The sequence below is a fragment of the Bos mutus genome, chromosome X (assembly GCF_027580195.1).
Source record: "Bos mutus isolate GX-2022 chromosome X, NWIPB_WYAK_1.1, whole genome shotgun sequence".
In the NCBI taxonomy this organism is placed as follows: Eukaryota; Metazoa; Chordata; class Mammalia; order Artiodactyla; family Bovidae; genus Bos; species Bos mutus.
The window spans coordinates 114,611,702-114,635,110 of NC_091646.1; the positions used below are offsets into that span (position 1 = coordinate 114,611,702).

Here is a 23,409-nt window from a genome sequence, read left to right on the forward strand (position 1 = left end):
TAATACAATTATGTAAAGTTTAAAAATAAAATAAAATTTTAAAAAAAGGAATAAAAAAAAAAAAAGTAGATGTTTTCCTGGAATTCTCTTGCTCTCTCTATGATCCAACAGATGTTGGCAATTTAATCTCTGATTTATCCGCAGTTTCTAAATCCAGCTTGTACATCTGGAATTTCTCAGTTCATGTAATGCTGAAGCCTAGCTTGACAGATTTTTGAGCATTATCTTGCTGGAAAGTGAAATGAGTGCAATTATATGGTAGTTTGAATATTCTTTGGCATTGCCCTTCTTTGGGATTGGAATGAAAACTGGCCTTTTCCAGTTCTGTGGCCACTGCTGAGTTTTCCAAATTTGCTAACATATTCAGTGCAGCACTTTGACAGCATCATCTTTCAGGATTTGAAACAGCTCTGCTGGAATTCCATCACCTCCACTAGCTTTGTTCTCAGTGATGCTTCTTAAGGCCCACTTGACTTCACACTCCAGGATGTCTGGCTTGAGGTGAATGACCACACCATTGTGGTTATCTGAGTCCTTAAGCCCTTTTTTGTATAATTCTGTGTATTCTTGCCACCTCTTCTTAGTCTCTTCTGATTCTGTTAGGTTCATACTCTTTCTGTCCTTTATTGTGCCCATCCTTGAATGAAATTTTTCCTTGATATTTCTGATTTTCTTGATGAGATCTCTGATCTTTCCCATTCTATTGTTTTCTTCTATTTCTTTGCATTGTTCACTTATGAAGGTCTTCTTATCTCTCCCTGCTCTGCTATTCTCTGGAACTCTGCATTCAGTTGGGTATATCTTTGTTTCTCTCCTTTGCCTTTCACTTCTCTTCTTTTCTCAGCTATTTGTAAGGCCTCCTCAGGCAACCACTTTGCCTTTTTGCATTTCTTTTTCTTTGTGATGGTTTTGGTCACTGCCTGCTATACAATGTTATGAACCTCTGTCCATAGTTCTTCAGGCACTCGGTCTACCAGATCTAATCTCTTGAATCTATTCTTTATGTCCACTGTATAATCATAAGGGATTTGATTTAGGTCATACTTGAATGGCCTAGTGGCTTTCCCTACTTTCAAATTTAAACCTGAATTTGGCAATAAGGAGTTCATGATCTGAGCCACAGTCAGCTTCAGCTCTTGTTTTTGCTGACTGCATAGAGTTTCTCCATCTTCAGCTACAAAGAATACAATCAATCTGATTTCAGAATTGACCATCTGGTGATGTCCATGTGTATAGTGGTCCGTTGGGTTTTTGGAAAAGGGGTTTGCTATGACCGGGATGTTCTCTTGAGAAAACTCTGTAGGCCTTTGCCCTTCTTCATTTTGTATTGCAAGGCCAAATTTGCCTGTTACTCCAGGTATCTCTTGACTTCCTGCTTTTGCATTCCATTCTCCTATGATGAAAAGGATGTCTTTTTTGTTGTTGTTATTGTAGAAAGTCTTGTAGGTCTTCACAGAACTGTTCAACTTCAGCTTCTTCAGCATCAGCGGTTGAGGCATAGACTTGGATTACTGTGATGTTGAATGGTTTGCCTTGGAAACGAACCAACAGATGGAGCACAACCTTTAAAAATTGTGAATAACTGTATTGTACACCTGTAATCTATATTATTGTACACCTCAAAAAAAAAAAAAGAAAAATATGTGCTTCCACATCAGTTAGGATCAATAGTTGAATGGAAATTATGAACTGGTTTTTAAAGGACCCAAGGCCCATATAGTTTATTTCTCATCTGAGTTTTAGAATTATCTTAATTAAAAGATGCTTACTCCTTGGAAGGAAAGTTATGACCAACCTAGATAGCATATTCAAAAGCAGAGATATTACTTTGCCAACAAAGGTCCGTCTAGTCAAGGCTATGGTTTTTCCAGTGGTCATGTATGGATGTGAGAGTTGGACTGTGAAGAAAGCCGAGCACTGAAGAATTGATGCTTTGAACTGTGGTGTTGGAGAAGACTCTTGAGAGTCCCTTGGACTGCAAGGAGATACAACCAGTCCATTCTAAAGGAGATCAGTCCTGGGTGTTCATTGGAAGGAATGGTGCTGAAGCTGAAGCTGAAGCTCCAGTACTCTGGCCACAAAGTACTGAAGAGTTGACTCATTGGAAAAGACCCTGATGTTGGGAGGGATTTGGGGCAGGAGGAGAAGGGGACGACAGAGGCTGGATGGCATCACCGACTTGATGGACATGAGTTTGGGTAAACTCTGGGAGTTAGTGATGGACAGGGAGTCCTGGCGTGCTGCAGTTCATGGGGTTGCAAAGAGTCAGACATGACTGAGTGACTGAACTAAATGAACTAACTAACTAATGAGTTTTTAAATGTTAAGAAAAATATAAGGAAACGAGCAGTTTCAAGAGTAACCCTGACTCAGTTTTACCTCAAAGTTTTGTTTTTCTTCCTTTTTTTTTCATGAAGGCAATTCTTGTAGTTATCTTTAGGGCTGGTCTCAGGGGCTACTTGAGCAGGTGGACTATACTGAGAAAGACAGAACAAGGTACTGGGGCGGGGGTGGAGAGGGGGCTGTAATGTTCACTGCTCTGCTCAGAATCTGCAAAGTGGGATGGAAAATGCTTAAGTATTTTCTTAAGGAAAGTCTAGAAAATAAATAATCCTTGTTGAAGGGAACTGAGATTTGTCTGCTGCTCACACCATAAGGAACCTGGTTTCCCCAGCAGTTTTCATGGTGCTTCTCTCTCTCCCTTTCTGTCAGGTGTCCTACGTAAAAGCGATTGACATCTGGATGGCGGTGTGCCTTCTGTTTGTGTTTGCAGCCTTACTGGAATATGCAGCAGTGAACTTTGTCTCCAGGCAGCACAAGGAGTTTCTGAGGCTCCGGAGAAGACAGAAGAGGCAAAATAAGGTACCGTTGACTCTGAGTGCAGACAAAGTCAGGTAGAGTTCGAGGTGTTTAACCAGTCAATGTAATTTAGAAAATAGAACAACACATAGTGAGCAAGAAGCTGAAGTTAATTTTTGTCCTGATTCATCCTACTATACTGAATTACTGCTCAGGTTGGTCCTTTAAAATTGGGGCAGAGTTGTCACATTTAGCAAAAAAAATTCATCAAGAGATGAATGGATAAAACAGATGTGGTATACATATACAATGGAATATTACTCAGCCATAAAAAGAATGGAATAATGCCATTTGGAGCAATATGGATGGACCTAGAGATTATCATACTAAGTGAAGTAAGTCAGAGAAAGACAAATATCATATGATACCATATGATATTCATATAGGTGGAATATACAAAATGATACAAATGAACTTATTTATAAAACAGAAATAGAGTCACAGACATAGAAAACAAACTTATGGTTACCAAAGGGCAAAGGGAGAGGGGGGATAAATTAGGAGATTGGGAATAACATGTACACACTACTCACTATGGAGAACAGTGTGGAGATTTCCTTAAAAACTAGGAATAAAACCACCATATGACCCAGCAATCCCACTACTGGGCATATACCCTAAAAGTGAAAGTGAAGTCGCTCTGTCGTGTCCAACTCTTAGTGACCCCATGAACTGTAGCTCACCAGGCTCCTCCATCTATGGGATTTTCCAGGCAAGAGTTCTGGAGTGGGTTGCCATTTCCTTCTCCAGAGGATCTTCCTGACCCAGGGATTGAATCCGGGTCTCCTGCATCATATACCCTGAGAAAACCATAATTCAAAAAGACACATGTACCCCAATGTTCATTGCAGCACTATTTACAATAGCTAGGACATGGAAGCAACCTAGATGTCCATCAACAGATGAATGGATAAAGTTATGGTACATATATATAATGGAATATTACTCAGCCATAAAAAGGAACAAATTTGAGTCAGTTCTAGTGATGTGGATGAACCTAGAGCCTGTTATACAGAGTGAGAAAAACAAATATCATATATTAACACATTATATATGGAATCTAGAAAATTGTACTGATGAATCTATTTACAGGGCAGGAAGAGACACAGACATAGCGAACAGACTGGTGGGCACAATGGGGTAAGGGGAGGGTGGTGTGAATTGAGAGAGCAGCAATGAAACATCTACATTAGCATATTTAAATTAGATAGCTAGTGAGAAGTGACTTTAAAACACAGGGAGCTCAAATTAGTACTCTGTGACAACCTAGAGGGGTAGGATCAGGTTGGGGGTGGGAGGGAGGCTCACTAGAGAGGGGACATACATATATTTATGACTGATTCACACAGTTGTATGGCAGAAACCAATACAACATTGTAAAGCAATTATCCTCCAATTAATAATTTAAAAAGAGGCCAAAAATCATATATATATACTACTATATAAAATAGGTAAATGATGAAGGACCTACTGTATAGCACAGGGAACTTTAATCAGTATCTTATAATAGCTGATAATGGAAAAGAATCTGAACAAGAGTGCATATATATACACACATATATATGACTGAATCTCTTTGCTGCACACCTGAAACTAACACAACATTGTAAATTAACTATACTTCAATTAAAAAATATACAGGGCACACAAGCCTGAATTTCAGATAAATGATAAACAATATTTAGTATAAGTACATCCCAGATGTTGCATGGAACAGACTTATATTAATACATTATTCCTTGTCTATCTGAAATTAAAATCTAACTGAGAGCCTTGTGTTCTGCTACAGCCTAGCAACTGTAGTTGGAGATATATATTCATCTGACAAAATTACTTTAAAACCTTGTTGTTTTGAACATTAGTAATTTGTGTGGCTTTGAGCACAAAACTACTTTGACTTTTTCATGAATTGCTTGGCTTTATGTAAATAAGGTCTCTAATCATGTTGATTTCAACCTGATAAATCCAATTAGACTGATTTCATTGTCTCAACTTAAATTTTAATGCAGAAACCCCAAATTTACATTACCTAGAAGTTTGAAGTTGGAAATACATGGCTCAAAATCTCCACTTCAGTGGTTCCCAAACTTGCCTGCACATTAGAATAGCCTGGAGATCTTTCAAAAATCCCAAACCTTGGTCATACCTCATACCCATTAATCTCAGTCTCAGAAGGGGGCACAGGAGTATCTCTGAAGCTCCTCAGGTAATTCCAAGTGCAGATGCATTTGGGAAGCAGTGGTCTGGTGTATAATTCAATTTCATTTAGCACTCCAGAAGCCTTGCACTTATTTTCAGCTTCAGATTCCAGAAGAGAAACATGCTCTTTGGTATGTAGAACATTAGTGCCTGTAACAATATCACTAGAGAACTGAAGTTAAAGTTTTACACACAGGAGATGAAAGATAGTTTTCAAAATCTCCTCCCCCTAAAAAATGATAAATTGAACCTGTTGGTAAAGCCATAATTACATACTACTTTGTCGGAGCAAAAACAAAAATGTTTCATTGTCAATTTTAATGCTTCCAAATACCTAGATGTAAAGCTGAACATTGTAAGGTATGCTATTTTTTAAATTTTTATTTATTAATTTTTGGTTGCACTAGGTCTTCCTTGCTGCTGAAGGGCTTTCTCTAGATGCAGAGAGTGGGGGTTACTCTCTAGTTGCAGTACACGGGCTTTTCATTGCAGTAGCTTCTCTACTGGCAGAGCATGGGCTTAGGTGCCCTGTGGCATGTGGACTCTTCCTGGACCAGGGATCAAACCTATGTCCCATGCATTGGCAGGCATATTCTTAACCGCTGGACCACCTAGGAAGTCCGAACATTGCAATTTAGATGTTGCTTACATTGACAAGCTTTTATGTGTAAAAACTGAGTCATTACAGCATGTGCCAAAATGTTTCCTTTGCATACTCTGGGCTGGTATCCTGTGTGCTGCCCCATTTCCCTCTTTCCCTCATCCCAGCAAACAATACACACGGGTACACGCCCTTTGCTGCACATTGCTCAATATCAAGCCTCTCTCAATTTTCACCTCCCTGTTGGTGCTAACCATTTCTTGAACCTCTTCCACAGGTGTCTAGCACAAAGTGGCAGAAGTTTGAGGTCACATGTGCCACTCAGGAAATATTACTAGAATGTAAAGCTATTACAGTTACATAAATTGTATTCTCAGAATTCCCTGGTTTAGCTTAGTAATTACCCACTGACTGTATGCTCTCCCAGACCAGAAATAGAAAAGAAGTTTCATTTTACTCTCTGATTCTGAATAACTGGGAATACTTTCATGGAATGCTGTGTGGAGGATTCTTAGGCTGTATCTGTATCTTATCATAAGATACCCGGAATGCTTGTTAAGAATAGAGAGAGTGTCACACCCCAAATCTTGTGAAACAGAGTCTGCAGGGAGGTCCCTGAGAATTACTACTTTTCACAAGTGTCCCAGTGAGTCCTACAATAAGGTTGTTTGGGGGAAACGTGGGCAGTATTAGAGCAGGTGGTAGAGAATGAGAAAGATAAAAGAGTAGGAAATGAGGTTGGAGGAATGGTAATTTCAAGTTCATATAAGACTTTGTAGACCAGTATGAAAGAATAGATTTTATTCTGATTGGATTAGAATCACTGGCTAGATTCAACATAGCAAATATCAGGATGTTGAGTGGGTAGTTCATGAGAAGCAGCAGCAGATTAGTCAGGAGGCTATCACAGAAATATGGGGACATGTTGCTGGCATAGACTGTGGTACTGGTCATCGAAGTGGTCAGAGTAAAGATTCATTCATTCATTCCAAAAATATTTGATTCATATTGTGTGCCAGGAGCTACGTACATCATTAGAATATATAATTGAACAGTACAGACAAATGCAATTCCATGATGAAACTTAGATTCTAGTGATTATTCTTTTGGGGTAAAACCAACAGGTCATGCTGATGCATTTGATGTGGGGAGGTGAGGAAAAGAGAGGAATATGTCTCAGATTCTTGGCTTCAGCAACTTGTTAGGTAGTGTTTAAGATGGGGACTACTGCAGACTTGGGGTAGAACTCAGGTCATTTTGATGCCATTAAATTTAGATGCCTGTAAGACATGCCAGTTGGAGAAGGAAATGGCAACCCATTCCAGTGTTCCTGCCTGGAGAATCCCAGGGGCGGGGAAGTCTGGTGGGCTGCTGTCTATGGGGTCGCACAGAGTTGGACACGACTGAAGCGACTTAGCAGCAGCAGCAGCAGCAAGACATGCCAGTAGGGTTAGCAAGTAATTATATAGATAAACACACCTAAGGGAGAGAAGAAATCTGAAAAAGGATCTTTGAGAGTAACCAGCAAACAATGTTTTAAATCCACACAACTGGGTAAGATCACCTCCTAAGTGTAAATTCACAAAAAAGGTAACCATGTGAGGTGATGGATATGTTAATTAGTTTGATGGTGGTAATCATTTCACAGTGTACGCTTATAGCAAAACCTCACACTGTACATCTTAAATACACTCAACTGTTATTTGTCAATTATAAAGTTTGGGGGGTTAACTTAATTACAACATTGAGTACTGAAATCATTCCTCAAAGAAAAGAAAAAAAAAAGCTCTGAGAATGGAACACTCCACCATTTAAAAATCCTGTCAGGAACAAAGGAAATGATGGCAGAGTTTAGACTTCACTTCCATTTGCCTTTGCTGTGCAGGACAGCCTAGAAGATAGCATGGAAGATAATGTGGGATAATGGGAGGGACCTTTTTTCAAAATGGAAGATAAAAGAACATGTTTAACAATAGGAATACTGTAGCAAAAAGGGAAAAATCAACACTGCAGTGAAAGAACATCAGAATTTCAAGGCGAAAAAAAAAACCACCTTGAGAAGAAAGGGTGACAATTCAGAGCCAAGGGTCAGGGTTAGCCTTACATGGGGACAGATATTTCAGCCATTTCAATAATGACTTAAATTAGGGTTAGCTCATTCAGGAGGATACCAAAGCAGTTAAATCATTTGCCCATGCTCATGAGCCACGAAGTAGCACAGCAAGATCTGAAGTGTGAGACTGTCTCCAGAGACCATGTGCTTTACCACTGTACAGACAAGAGGGGAGAATGACAGTGGTGCTGACCCACTGGTAGTTTGATGATGGTACAATGTAGGGACTCCTAATCGCTCCTATCATTTTCAAGGATTATCAGGGAAGTTATAAGCTGAAAATGGGATGGAAAGAAGGGATACAGAAAGTTTAAGGAGGAAAGAGAGATGATATTAAACAGTAGTTTGGGAGAGTAAAAAACCAATGCTCTCAAGAGAGAGATGGGGTCAGGATGCTGAGGCAAATGTAGTGGGAGACTGCATCTGAGGTCTATGGTTATGAATTTAAAGTTTAAGCTGAAATTTAAAACTTTAATTAAAACAGCAAGCAGGTGTGTGTCCCTTTGTAGTCAAGGCTCTTACTACCATTGACAATTAAATTTGGGGAAAAAAAAAAAGGCATTTCCAATTATTTATCCCTTAGGAAATGACATCTTTCCAAGCCAGTGCTTTTCACATTTTTTGAGTCTAAACTATGTTAACAAAAAATGGTAACAAGAACTCGCAGTGATTGAGGGCTTACTATAAACCAGGCACTAATCTAGGTACTTTCCATACAGGAATTGATTTAATCCCCACAACTGTGAGTGCCGTGATCATACAGCCGGCTTACTACAGAAAGTCCTAGTTCTGCCTATTTTTCTGGTGTCCTGTGTAATTTGGCATTTGTCCTGAATTATTAGTTCTAAAGTAAAACACCTATTAATAGTTGCATTAAAATAAACTGAGATGGGTTTGGTAGACCCTTACTCTGTATACATCTGCTTTCTGTCATGGTGTGATCTTCTGGGGTGGGGGCCTACAGGTGCAGTACACAAGTTCTCACTTCAACATGTGCTGAAATCTAAAAAAAAAAAAAAAAAAAAAATCACCACCTGTGGCCTCTGCTCTGGAACCTTTCCAAAAGCAATGTCAGAGCTAACACTCTTTCCAGGATAACTGGAACAGAAGTTGCTGATAAAATGAAGTGCACTCAGACAAAAGAGGCTGGGGATAAATAAATCTTTCATTTGGTCTGTCAGTGGTGAGATACTGCTGTCCTGCTAACAAGCATTTGGGGCACCAGCCTTGGCCCACGACATGGCATGCAAAACCCATTAAGCCCCTAGGCAACTACTTGGTGGGGTCAGTGGAAAACACGGGAAAATCATAGGTTCAGTGAACATGAGACCATCATCATACAGGCTGAGCAGTCTTGCTGTGGGCATCTGAATGCTCATGATTGAATGGCTTTGTGATTTTCTGATCATTTAAATCTGTAATTGCCTTATTATTTGATAATTACTGCAAAATAAAAAAAAGCATCATCATTATAGAGCTGGATGGTCCGTGCCACTTTCCACTATCAAAACTGTCCTTGTTTGGATAAAATGTGGTCATCCTGTCAATAATGAAGGCAGTATTCTTATCTACATCCTACAGATGACAAGAGGAAAGCACTGAGAGGTTAAGTAAAACAACCAAAGCCACACATGCAGGCAACTTGCTTCAGTGTCCCTGACCTCAGCCGCTGCTGTGCACAGTTCATGTTTTACACTTACATTCTGATCCAGTATCTCTCGCTCACTCACACACTTAAACATCTCTGCTGCTGCTGCTGCTAAGTTGTTTCAGTCATGTCCGACTCTGTTCAACCCCATAGACGGCAGCCCACCAGGCTCCCCCGTCCCTGGGATTCTCCAGGCAAGAACACTGGAGTGGGTTGCCATTTCCTTCTCCGATGCATGAAAGTGAAAAGTGAAAGTGAAGGCGCTCAGTCGTGCCCGACTCTTCGCGACCCCAAGGACTGCAGCCCACCAGGCTCCTCCATCCATGGGATTTTCCAGGCAAGAGTACTGGAGTGGGGTGCCATTGCCTTCTCCAAACATCTCTAATGTACCCTAATATGTACCCTAATATTTTCTACTATGTTTTTTTAAGGCTGGTCCATCAGGGATGAGGTTAGAGTGAGGCAAGTGCAATTAGTCATATGAGTACAGGGTCAGATCTTGTTTTTATTTAAATCTGGTATTTTTTTTCACCACGGATTTTTGCATTAATAAGGAATTTTTCAAATATTGCATTAAAATAATGCTTTGAAGTACTGGGGTTTTGGCACCCCTTACATTTTGCACCCGAGACCTTACTCACCTTGCCCTAGTTTCAGCCCAGCTGGTGATGAACTATTAAATTTTCATAGACCCTACTAGGTTGTAGCCTGAATATAAAACAAAAACAAGCCACCATTTTTAAATGTTCAATGTTTCCAATGAAAAGAGCATCTCTTTAGTTTCCCACTAGGAAACTGACCTCCCCAGCACAATGCAGTAGATTCTTTACACAGTGTAAGAATATCCAAGAACAGATTACTTCCCAAAGTGACACTGGCATGATGAGTTATTCAAGGAAGGTGTTTATGGAGGGAGCCCCTGAGACTACAATTACTTATGTGGGCAGAGTATGTGGCGCTTACTGAACAAGTTATGAAATGGGGTCACTTTCAAGGAGGGGCCAGGCAATTTGCAACCAGGTGCATTCGCTTTTCCTTTTCTACATCTCAAAAAGCAGCCAATTTTATCAAAGCTGGGTTTCTCAGTAACAATCAAGCCAAGATCTTCACTGACAGATCCTGCAAATCCCTATGATTGGGCCAACCTTGGTCTATTAGAAGTTGATGCCCAGGGTCTATGTAGTAAAATCCTATTTTTATGTTATAGCCTCAGCTCCAGTAAGTCTTCACACCATGTGGTAGTTTAACAACTGTCCCACAAGAACTTTAAAGCCTCACTTGCACCTCACTCACCCTGTATTTTTATATTTGGCCACACCACTCCTGACTTTGGCATTGTGCCTGATTTCAGAGGTTTCCAGTTACCCACAGAGCCCTGACTTCTTTATTTTCAGTAACTAAACAGAAATTGAAGCTCTTTGAGAACACGGTTATGGCTTCTAAGCCACTTAAGGCTGAGCTGCCTTTGAAAGGGAATGTTGCAAACACACTGTTTAGACTTCAGTCTCCCCAGAAGAAAATAAGAGGTCTCAACCTAATTGGACAACAGGGTGACAATGTGAGGCCCTGATCAAAATGTCTCACATGAAAGTAACTTGGGAAAGTACTCATTCTTTGCAGTTTTCTCTTTCCCTCCCTGTATTTATCAGTCCTTCAATTCAATTTCTCAAAAGATAACTTATTAATTTGAAATATGTATACATATAACTGAGTCACTTTGCTGGACACCTGAAACTAATACAATCTTTTAAGTCAACTATGCTTCAATTAAAAAAATAATTTCCTGACCCTATAGGGCTAAAAGGATGCCATTCTTTCAAGCATCCATATTACCTAATTTGTTCCTTTTATAAAGTGTCAGTTTCTGCCCATTTGTTGCATGTTTTACAGAAGAATATAAAATTGACATGTATTGTGGGTATTATTTAGGACACTGTACCTAGAAGTACCTGAGTCTTGCTCTCAACCAATCATCTTCCCATTGACCTATTAGAGGAGAATAAACCTACAAGCACAGTAACTATTTTACTATTATCCAGGCTTTAGCCTTGGAGAAGGCAATGGCACCCCACTCCAGTACTCTTGCCTGGAAAATCCCATGGACGGAGGAGCCTGGTGCACTGCAGTCCATGGGGTCGCTAAGAGTCGGACACGACTAAGCGACTTCACTTTCGATTTCCACTTTCATGCATTGGAGAAGGAAATGGCAACCCACTCCACTGTTCTTGCCTGGAGAATCCCAGGGACGGGGGAGCCTGGTGGGCTGCTGTCTATGGGATCGCACAGAGTCGGACACGACTGACGTGACTTAGCAGCAGCAGGCTTTAGCCTCAAATCCCAGGGCCATGCCTCAGGAGGAGAACACCTTAGAAGAAGCCCTGTCCCTCCACTCAGTAGGTCCAGAAGCTCTGTGCTATTTCCACCCCAATGTTTCAGAGCCCTTAGATCTCCCATCCCAGTGGGACCCAAGCCCCACTGCTGAAGGCCATAAGACAAGGACCCAGAGCAGATGTTCATCCAGGAGTGGCTTTTTCACACCCATGGGGTCCTGGAATGTCCCCAGTCAGACCAATACTCCTCCTTAAGGACCAAAGTCTCCTTCCTCTCTTCCTGGGGACATCCCTTTAAACACTTAAACATGGTGAACTGGAAGGCCTTTTCAAAGTTTCTGGGCTAAACTGACCAAGTCCTTCCTATGATACAGCTTATAGCTCCTCAGCATACTGGCCACCCTTTCTGTAGTTTGACAGTGACATCTTGAAGTATGAGTCACAGAATGTGACAGCCCAGACATGATCAGGATGTAACAGAGAAAACCAGCAATATCCCCCTGTTTATCTGCACTTTTCATAGAACATTAAATTACAGTAGTGCTTTTCAGTAGTCATATTCCACATTTGACTCATTTTGATGTTGCTAATGTTTGTTCATTTCCCAAGTCTTTTTTCCTATTAATACAAATAGCTGTCAAGTTATCTGTTCTTAATTATGTGCTTGATTTTTTCCAAACCTAAACAAAGGACTTTATATTTATTGTTACAAATTTTTACCTCATTGAATTTGGCCCATTTTTTAGATGGCATTAATCTTCTTCATAGTGATTTAGTCATCTGGAAAATTAGCTACCACATCTAGCTCTTTAACACTGACAAATAGGTGCCAATGCCCTTCAAGCAAAGGCCACCAGGAACAAGCCAGTAGTTAAGTTAGGCTTACTGTTCTTTGCAGCAAGGAAGAACGTGTACTATAGACAGGACTCTAAACTGGGAGATTTGGGAAGAAAGTCTAAGGAAGCAGAGGTCTGCTCTAGACTGGATGCTGTCAGAAAGCAGGGGAAATTCTAGGATTAGGTATCTCAATAAATCTTATTTATCGGATGGCAGACTAGAATTAGAATAAAATTTTATTTGGTAAAGAAGAAGGAATCACTCATTTTAACTGAAAAATGTTGAGTGTTTTCTGAGTGTCATAGTGATCTTGTTCTCATCTGTGCTTAGTTAACATTATGAAGTGACCTTGTTTTGTTTCACTACTCTGATCATAGTCTCAGAGTAACCCTGAGGATGGTATTCTGCAAGATGATTTGAACCACCAACATACAAACAGACGCTCTGTAATTTACCAGTTATGTGACTTTGGCAGGTCACTTTTAAAAAGAGTCTCTGTGCCTCTGTTTTCTCATCTGTAAATAGAGTTAAAATGTATTTATCTTATATGACTGTGGTGAAAATGAGTTTCCATAGGTAAAGTTCCTACAACAGGCCCTGGCATGTGCTAAGTTCTATGTATAGTGAGTGCTTGTTTGAGTATCCGCTTTCTTCACCTCTAAGGTATGTGTATCCTTTATGAACAGGATCATAAAGGTTTTGCTCAATTTATGAGAGAACATATTCTATACAGTGGGCTTCCCACGTGACACAGTGGTAAAGAATCTGCCTGCTAATGCAGGAGGCATGGGTTTGATCCCTGAGTCAGGAAGGTCCACTAGAGTAGGAAATGGCAACCCAATCCAGTATTCTTGCCTGGAAAATTCCATGGACAAAGGATCCTGACAGGCTACAGTCCATGGAGTTGCAAAGAGTCAGACACAACTGAGCTACTGAGTGTGCACACACACACACATTCTACAGATTAAAATCAACTATCTTAGAATACAGCAATAGGCTGCCAACATGCCCCCTCCCCTATTTTTATTCCTCTTATCTTTCTTTCACAAAGGGAAGTTATATTGCACAGCAAGATGTCACCCATATACAGCTATTTTTATAATCATAGAGTTGAAATACTGAATTTGTGCTTTTACTCTACAGTGTCTACACAAGAGAAGCAGAAAGATTAAGGACAACCTGAATTCTTCCATTTTACCTCCCACTGCTAAGATGTAGCTTAGCCACAGTCAGTCTGCACAAGACCACTTTTCTCAAAGTCAGAGAGCCCATTAAGACGCTGCCAACTCCATCCTCAAGTCTGCTTGCTTGTAAGCCTCATAAGCATCCTATTCTAATAAATCACTTCTTATCTACAAAAAAAAAAGACCCTGCCAATCCAATTAGAATGTAAATGGACTTTAAAAGAAGGCTGCTGAAATGCAGACATCACTACCACTAAGCCTAACTGCCAAACAAATCTACGCAAATGGGGAATCCATTGAACTATAATTAGAGTAGGGTCATCCTTTGAGAATCTTGCTTTTTAAGGTCTCTCACCTTTCTCTTAGTCGGACAACTATGCAACTGAACTGAATTGAACACCTTTCTCTGCCTCTCCAAAGGCTTGTTGTTGTTCAGTCACTCAGTCGTGACCATCTCTTTGCGACCCCATTGACTGCAGCACGCCAGTCTTCACCATCCTTCCCTATCTCCTGGAGTTTGCTCAAATTCATGTTCATTGAGTCGGTGATGCTATCCAACCATCTTATCCTCTGTTGCCCTCTTCTCCTCCTGCCCTCAATCTTTCCCAGCATCAGGGTCTTTTCAAGTGAGTCAGCTCTTCATAGAAGGTAGCCAAAGTGTTGGAGCTTCAGCTTTAGCATCAGTCCTTCCAATGAACATTCAGGGTTGATTTCCTTTAGGATGGACTGGTTGGATCTCCTTGCTGTCCAAAGGACTCTCAAGAGTTCTCCAGCACCACAGTTGAAAGCATCATTTCTTCGGCACTCAGCCTTCTTTATGGTCCAGCTCTCACATCCATACATGACTACTAGAAAACCATAGCTTTGACTATAAAGACCTTTGTCTGCAAATATGCTGTCTAGGTTGGTCATAGCTTTTCTTCCAAGGAGCAAGCGTCTTTTAATTTCATGGCTGCAATCACTGTCTGCAGTGATTTTGGAGCCCAAGAAAATAAAGTCTGTCACTGTTTCCATTGTTTCCCCATCTATTTGCCATGAAGTGATGGGACTGGATGCCATGATCTTTGTTTTTTGAATGCTGAGTTTTAAGCCAGCTTTTTCACTTTCCTCTTTCACCTTCATCAAGAGACTGTACAGTAGGACCTTGTTGTTTATCCATCCAATATATATAATAGTTTGCATCTACTAATCCCAAACTCCCACTCTTGGAATCCCTGGGAGCCAGTGTAGAACAGGCCTCAGAGGGAAGAAGAAGTTGGGATGTTTACCCCCTGCCCTCAAGTGTTATTAACAGAGGGCTGTTTCTGGAGTAAGTCCTCAGTATTGCCAACTTGCCCTGCAAAACTTGAGCATGTGTTTGGGGCCTAATACACTCCCCTTTTTCTCACAACAAGGTAGAGCAGAGCTTGTAGCAGAAAACCATGACTGTACAGTGAGTGCTGTAGGGATATGGGTGAGGCATCCACAGTGTTTACATACAGCCTCTATCATGATATCACGACAGCCTCTATCATATGTACATAGACTACTGAGCAGACACATTTTCTGTCTCTCCCTGGACTGTAAGCATCTCAAGGGTGAACTTTGAGGATGGCTTATAGAAGGTATGCAATACATCTAAACTGGGTCTATGAATGAATGAATCAATAAAATAGTCTCAAAGTAAAGGAAAACAATAAATTTTGAAGAGAAGAAAATCAGAGTCAGATATGACCCAGTAGGAAGGTAGTAAAGAAAATATAGACAATGGGAAATAGCCTGAGATAAAAGAATTAGAGGAAAACAGTAAAAAGACAGGGATTTAATTTGCAAGGCTGCTTCTGCAAGTCACTTTTCTTTTTGCAAAAGGGAATTCCATATTGCATGCCCGAAAGTGAAAGTGAAGTCACTCAGTCGTGTCCGACTCTTTGCAACCCCGTGGACTGTAGCCTACCAGGCTCCTCGGTCCATGGAGTTTTCCAGGCATGAATACTGGAGTGGGTTGCCATTTCCTTCCCCAGAGGATCTTCCTGACCCAGGGATCAAACCTGGGTCTCCCACATTGTAGGCAGATGCTTTACTGTCTGAGCTACCAGGAATGATCATGCATGCCCTAAAAGAACAGTCAATCATAATAACTAACAAAATGGAAAAAACTTGGAACATCTGAGAAATATTTTAGGACTATATACCTCTGACAAGCACCAGCTTTTTACCTTGATGAAACAGGGAAATTACAAAGTACCATGACATTTATTTTTTCTTGCTGGCTTTCACAATTAAGTCCAAACTCCTAATCCACTCAGGTCTGTTAAAGTGGCATCTAAACCCCTCAACCTTTAAGACAAAAAATAAACATGCTGCCTACCTCCCAGGCAAATCATTAACAACCTCTTCAAAATCCTGCTTGCTAAGGAAGCAGTTGTTACCTTAATTAATGATCTATGAAATCCTCTTTAAATACTTTGTGCAAACCTGTGGCAGAATATGGAAAAAATGCTAAATGACTGAAGAGAACATGCATTGTTTTACTGTCTTCATCTTGAAAGAAGAAAATTTCCATCCAAGGACCAAAAAAAAGGAGCCTTGCATTTTCAATCTAAAAATATCTTTATAAAGTATTTTATGTTTGTTAATCTTTCAATGGCTAGTTTCCCAACATGGAATCTGTGGGGTTAATGTCCTTGACATGACTATGCACACATTTATAGCAAAGGTGTGAGGCAAACATGGCATTTTATTACTGAAAGGCATTTTAGAAATTCTCTGGAACCTCATTACCCAATGTATGGGTCTCTGGACTAGCAGCATCAGCATTACCTTGCATGCAATTGTTGGAAAAGTCTCAGGCTCTGACCTACTAAGTCATAATCTCTTGGGCTGGGGCCTGGGAATTGGCATGTTATCTAGGCCTCAAATGATGCTCATGTGCATCAAAGTTGGAGAATTATTGATCTAAAGCAGGACAGTCAAGATGGAGTCCATACACCAGCAACTCCAGTGAGTTGTTAATTACAGTCTGCAACTGGAAAAGTGCATTTGTTATTGGTTATTCTCAATTCCTGCGCTAGTATAAGGAGTGAGGATTCCTATGTATTCTCCCAGTTTGAGTAACAAGCCCAGGGTAGAAATACCTTTCTGAAGCCATGTACTCCATGGAATTAAAAGATGCTTGCTCCTTGGAAGGAAAGCTATGACAAACCTAGATAGTGTATTAAAAAGCAAAGACATCATTTTGCCGACAAAGGTCCATATAGTCAAAGCCACGTTTTTTTCCAGTAGTCATGTACAGATGTGAGAGTTGGACCATAAAGAAGGCTGGGCACTGAAGACATGATGCTTTTGAATTGTGGTGTTGGAAAAGACTTTTGAGAGTCCCTTGGACAGCAAGGAGATCAACCCAGTCAATCATATAGGAAATCAAACCTGAATATTCATTGAAAGGACTGATGCTGAAGCTGAAGCTCCAACACTTTGGCCACCTTCTGTGAAGAGCTGACTCATTTGAAAAGACCCTGATGCTGGGAAAGATTGAGGGCAGGAGGGGAAGAGGGCGACAGAGGATGAGATAGTTGGATAGCATCACTGACTCAATGGACGTGAATCTGAGCAAATTGCAGGACATAGTCGAGGACAGGGGAGCCTGATGTGCTGCAGTCCACGGGGTTGCAAAGAGTCAGACATCACTTTAGGACTTAGCAACAATAAAGATTATGCATGGGGCTTCCCTGATAGCTCACTTGGTAAAGAATCTGCCTTGCAATACAGGAGACCCTGGTTTGATTCCTGGGTTGGGAAGATCTGCTGGAGAAGAGATAGGCTACCTACTTCAGTATTCTTGGGCTTCCCTTGTGGCTCAGCTGGTAAAGAATCCGCCTGCAATGCAGAAGACCTGGATTTGATCCCTGGGCTGGGAGGATCCCCTGGAGAAGGGAAAGGCTACCCACTCCAGTATTCTGGCCTGGAGAATTCCATGGACTGTATAGTCCATAGGGTCTCAAAGAGTCGGACACGACTGAGAGACTTTCACTTTTCACATGCAAACCACAGTGCCTTACACACAGCCAACACTCATCAGATATTTCCTTTCTCTTCCTTTGTCTGTTTTGCTTCGCTTTAAGCCCACAAGAAAAGGTCATCAGCAATCTTCTAAACAGCAGAGGCTATCATTCATCTTTCAATCTGAAGAGCCTGTCATATTGTCTAGTACATACTAGGTTCTTGAGAAATGTTGAATGAATTGCTGGTTTCAACTCAGGGCTCCTTGCTCAGTGGCCTGAAGGTGGGAAACCAGTCAGCAATAAATCATTAGAAGTCATGTCATTTCTTATGCAGGGCATTTTAAAGATCCAAAATTATGTCTTCACAAGAATCCAGCCCACTGGCATCTGACTTCTAGCCCCATACAAAAATCTATGGGGAAAGGAATAGACAGTTACCTGGAATAGTATAATTGAGTTCTTGATGTAAAAGTATCTCCACATGCTCCTCTGACTCTTGAAAACAATCTTGCATATTATTTTGATTAATTTCACTGCTTACTGTTCAGTGCGTAAGAGACTCACATCTATATCATTCAACTCCAACCTAAAAAAGGGAAGCATTTAGAAGAGAATAGGGAAAAGGTGTGGCTACTGCTAGAAGGAGCAGGAGGAAGTGCCCCTGGGAGGGAGCTATCATTCTCTAGCTAAGGATGGAAGGTTGAATTGTCATTCAGCAGGCAGACAAGTGAAAGAGAAGAGGACTTGGGAAGGCCCAGGGAGGAAGAAAAGTCTGGGTTATTGAGGGAACAGAGAGTTTGTAAAACAAAGGGTATGTCATGAGAAACAATGGAAAATGAAACTCAAACAGTCTGTTAGGGCCTGATTATAAAGGCCTGGCAATCTGTGCCAACAGGATATGGATGTTTATCCTGGAGGGAAACTATCAGAAAAGTGAATTCAGAAACTTTCATCACTGGATCTTATTTCTTGTAACAAAAAGTTGCTTCCTCCGAGAAGTTCTTGAAAACTTGGAAGCATTTACTGCTACCTCATTGGTAAAATCAAACAAAAGCTGTATATAGGTAGAGTCTAGGGCTCAGCAGAAGTGTCAGGGCCTACCACCATGCCTGATCACAGCAGGCTGTCTCCCAGTCTCCCTGTGAAACCTCAGCACCTTTTCAAGCATGACAGACGACAGCGGCTATGTGTTTAAACAGAACATGTGATTCTTGGTCAGGACTCTTCCGTGGATCTGAAAGCCTCTCTTAAATTTTCCTATGACAAGCATGTACCTATCATAGCACACGCCTATCATACAGCAGATACTCAGTAAAGATGTGATAAATGAATAATGATAGCAAAGAAACCAACCAAGGCCATTAAACATACTACTTTTCAAATTGTGGGCTGTGAGTGACTTGTGGGTCATTAAATCAGTTCAGTGGCTTACCACCAGCTTCTTGGCAAAATAAAAATTAGAAAAAAACTAGAAAATGTCAGAGTGCATCCTGTTTTGGAAAATTAAATATCACTTTGCAAACCTCTTGTTTCTATTAGATATATCAATGTGTTTGGGATGTGTGTGCATGTCCTGGCTGGTAATGGAAAATATGTGCTCTATCTTGGGTCACAGCAAAGAAGTGACTTCAGGGTACAGAAGGTTAGGTAAACAAGTTCATCTGAGCTTTTGTGGATTAAACCTTCTCAAATACCCTTAAGACTCAGTCACAAGTTCCAATAGCACAGGGTCCTTATTTGGTTGCTATGACGACAGGGACAGACGGCTTATCTTGCACTCACTTTTGCGCCTTGCCACAAAGCACTGAGCCCCTTGCCCTACTTACTAGCCCCCATCCACACCCCACCTGATGACTGTGGTGTCCAAGACCCTGTGGGTTCACCAGGAAGTAACCTGTGTCTGTAGCATGGAAGCTGTGTCATAAGGAGGCATACGCTGGGGGAAAGAGATACATCTACTCAGGATTTCAATCTGTTTTCTATGAAAATGTATCTTCTTATCACCACTTAAGTTTTCCTCTTTGACTCTGCTTGTAACTATTGTGTTGGCATCTTTGAAAAGGAGAAGGAGGCTGAGTCTCCATTACATGCCATGTCCTATGCTACCTACCTTCACATACACTCTCTTAATTAGAAACTTGACTGGTGGACAATTAGATCAACGGATTCCGGTATTATTTTCAAATTGTGCCCAATCTCTGTCTTCTGAGTTTACTGCAATAAATCTTCCCTCTGGGCCTACAGACAATTTTCTGCCCGAAATCTCAGATCTGGTAACCATAGTAATGAAAGAGAAGGAGGGGACATCTTGGAAATGTAGCACAGATACTTAAAAAAAAAAAAAAAACCTTGTTATTTTCCATTTTCCTTTTCCTAATTTTTTTCTGCAAGAGTTGCTTACAAGAAGCTACAGTTGAAGTGCTAGTGAATAAATGGTTTCAGGGAAGGATGAAGAAAGCTGAGGCACAGATGATCTACAGAAGTAAACAATCATCCAGAAGAATGGAGCATAGACTGTGTTTCTGGTTCACTTCACTGCCTTGCATGTCCTTGGAAGAAGCAACAGGAAAGTGCCTCCTGATGGTTTACAGTCTTCATTTGCTACTAATTTTAGCACAGAACCTATACTCAACAGAGTAGACCTAGCTTGTGAGGATCATTCAAATTCAAAAAAAAAAAAAAAAAAATATGATCAGCCACAGAAAGTAGGTTTACAGTTCTTCACCTGGAGAAAACGTGTTAGTTCTGCAACTGTGCAAAGCAATGAAGTGATGGCCCAGGGAGGTCTCTTTTTTCAGGATACACCTCACTGCCCCTTTGTCAAACCTTCCTAAGGCTTCTCCAAGTCACACCTGGGTGATTTCATCATGATGTTAACCTGCCTCTTCAAAGTTGGGAGGAAGGGATCAAGGGCAAGACTAAATATAGGTCCAATTCTGTGGATAGAGTTCTCAGGTTTTGAGTTTATTGAGCTCCCTGCAGAAATGAACAGTTTGCCAAACTTTGACAGCCAACAGCACTGACTGCTCTCCCACTGAGCAGCTTTCAGCAGAAATGGAGCAGTGGGAGGGAAGAGGAGAAAGAAAGAAGTGGCTATTTGGAAGGGTGTTATTATAGTATGGAGCCTGTAGGCTGTCAAAACTGGCTATGACAAAGAGAGACTGCCACAAACATGTTGTGTAGACCTCTAAAAATACATCCCTTCTGTGCCTAGTTTACATAATAAGAGGTTACACATTACTATTTATAGTTTTTTAATTATTCCATATTATATATTTTATATATTTTGAGAAGGAAATGGCTACCCACTCCAGTATTCTTGTCTGGAGAATCTCATGGACAGAGGGACTGGTAGGCTACAGTCCATGGGGTTGCAAAGAGTTGGACACAACTGAACAACTAACACACACATATTACATATTATAATCTTCTTCAACATTATAACAGCAGCAAGGGACTTGCTGCTTAACTGAAACCCTTAGAAATGATGACATAGAGTAGTATGCAAGTCAAAGATAATCAAAAGAGAAAATACACCAGAACCAAACTGTTGCTGTGTGCTGATTATATTAGAGCAGAATTTCTCAAATGGGATCAGAATGACCAGAAACTTCTGGGAGATAATGAGGGTCATAGCAGGCACAGCTTACTAAGTACATCTTTCCAGCACTTGGGTCAGCACCTTCAATGTGGTTTGCCCTCCTGGACCTCTTAGCAATTTTCATATACAACCAGAGACTCTCATAATCAGAAGGTATATAAGTAGTCATCTCGTCCCCTAACCCACATCGATACCCAACATTGCCAATAAATGATCAAACACTTGAATATCTCTAACAACAAGAAATTCATTACCTTCCAAGATGTTGTGCTCCATGTTCAGGCACAGAGTTGTTTCAAGTTCTTCCACATGTTGAGTTGAATTCTGTCTCCCTGTAATGTCAACCAATTGTTTTTGATAAGCGACCTTGGAATCATTAGTACAAAGAGTCTTCTCTTTTCTGAAAACACCTGTTATATGAGCCAGGCTCACTTGTTTTCAAGGCCAGCCTCTCTTGTTCCCGCTGCTGCTGCTGCTGCCGCTGCCGCTAAGTTGCTTCAGTCGTGTTCGACTCTCTGCGACCCCATAGGTGGCAGCCTACGAGACTCCTCCGTCCCTGGGATTCTCCAGGCAAGAACACTGGAGTGGGTTGCCATTTCCTTCTCCAATGCAGGAAAGTGAAAAGTGAAAGTGAAGTCGCTCAGTCGTGTCCGACTCTTCACAACCCCACAGATTGCAGCCTACCAGGTTCCTCCGTCCATGGGATTTTCCAGGCAAGAGTACTGGAGTGGGATCCCATCGCCTTCTCTGCTTGTTCCTGCTATGGTTCCTCATTTGGTATGCTTTCAGGAACACTTAGCATCCTGGAAAGGTTCCCTTGCCCCCTACCCTGCACTCAGTCTGTCCTATCTATATCTCTTACCCCTTTTCCTATTCAATGATTCAAGGACAACAGTCCATCAACTGGGATATCAAAACAGTTTCTCTTTCAAGATTTTGAGTGGTCTAATTATGGCAAAGACACCCCACTCCAGTACTCTTGCCTGGAAAATCCCATGGATGGAGGAGCCTGGTGGGCTGCAGTCCATGGGGTCGCTGAGGGTCGGACACGACTGAGAGACTTCACTTTCACTTTTCACTTTCATGCATTGGAGAAGGAAATGGCAACCCACTCCAGTGTTCTTGCCTGGAGAATCCCAGGGACAGGGCATCCTGGTGGGCTGCTGTCTATGGGGTCGCACAGAGTCGGACACGACTGAAGTGACTCAGCAGCAATTATAGTAAAGACTTGCACTGAAAAGGTTCCCGTAGAGTTGAAGTTGGGGTGGCTCAGTCGAAATATGCATAAGTAAGGGAAGCTGAAAGAAGAAAAGCGGAAATATGGGAGAATGACCACCCTAAGAAAATGTGAATAAATCTCACTTCCTGACATGGTCACTAGAGTTCCTGGACTGAGTAGCCCTGCTGACACCTTCATCAATATCATCATTCTTGTTAACATTTATTGAGTATATATTATACACCAGCACTGATATAAGCCTTTAATGTGCATTAGCTCACTGAATCCTTTCAAAAACTCTCAAAGGAAAATGCTATTATTCCCCTTTATATTGCAGAGGAGACTGAGGCACATACAGATCTGAGTAACTGATCCAGCTCCCACAATGGTTAGTAACAGAGCCAAGGGTGGAAACCAGGAGTACTGGATCTGGAATCCAGGTTTCTTACATTTACAGGGCATTAGAGCCTCTTCAGATTTTCTTACAATATTTTTATAGTTATTTCTTAAAGAAATTCCCCATTTAAGTTGTCATGAGGAGCTTTCTGTCCTTTGTAACAAATCCTTAATTATTAAGATACAAAAAGATTATAATCTACTTAAGTTAAAATATACTGAATATATAGTTATAATATACTGAAGTTCAGTTCAGTCGATCAGTCGTGTATGACTCTTTGCGACTCCATAGACTGCAGCATGCCATGCCTCCCTGTCCTTCACTATCACCTGGAGTTCGCTCAAACTCGTTTCCATTGAGTCAATGATGCCATCCGACCACCTCATCCTATGTTGTCCCCTTCTTCTCCCGCCTTCAATCTTTCCCAGCATCAGAGTCTTT

General features: G+C 41.1%; 1 protein-coding gene across 2 annotated transcripts in view; it reads left to right on the forward strand.

Moving 5' to 3' along the window:
• The window catches only part of GLRA2 (glycine receptor alpha 2), a 207,028-nt gene that overhangs the window by 169,375 nt on the left and 14,244 nt on the right, over window positions 1-23,409 (forward strand). For both annotated transcript variants that reach the window (XM_005903126.2, XM_005903124.2), the window contains exon 8: window positions 2,713-2,862. In XM_005903126.2, coding sequence (XP_005903188.1) covers window positions 2,713-2,862 — 150 coding nt within the window. The remainder of the gene's footprint in view (window positions 1-2,712; window positions 2,863-23,409) is intronic.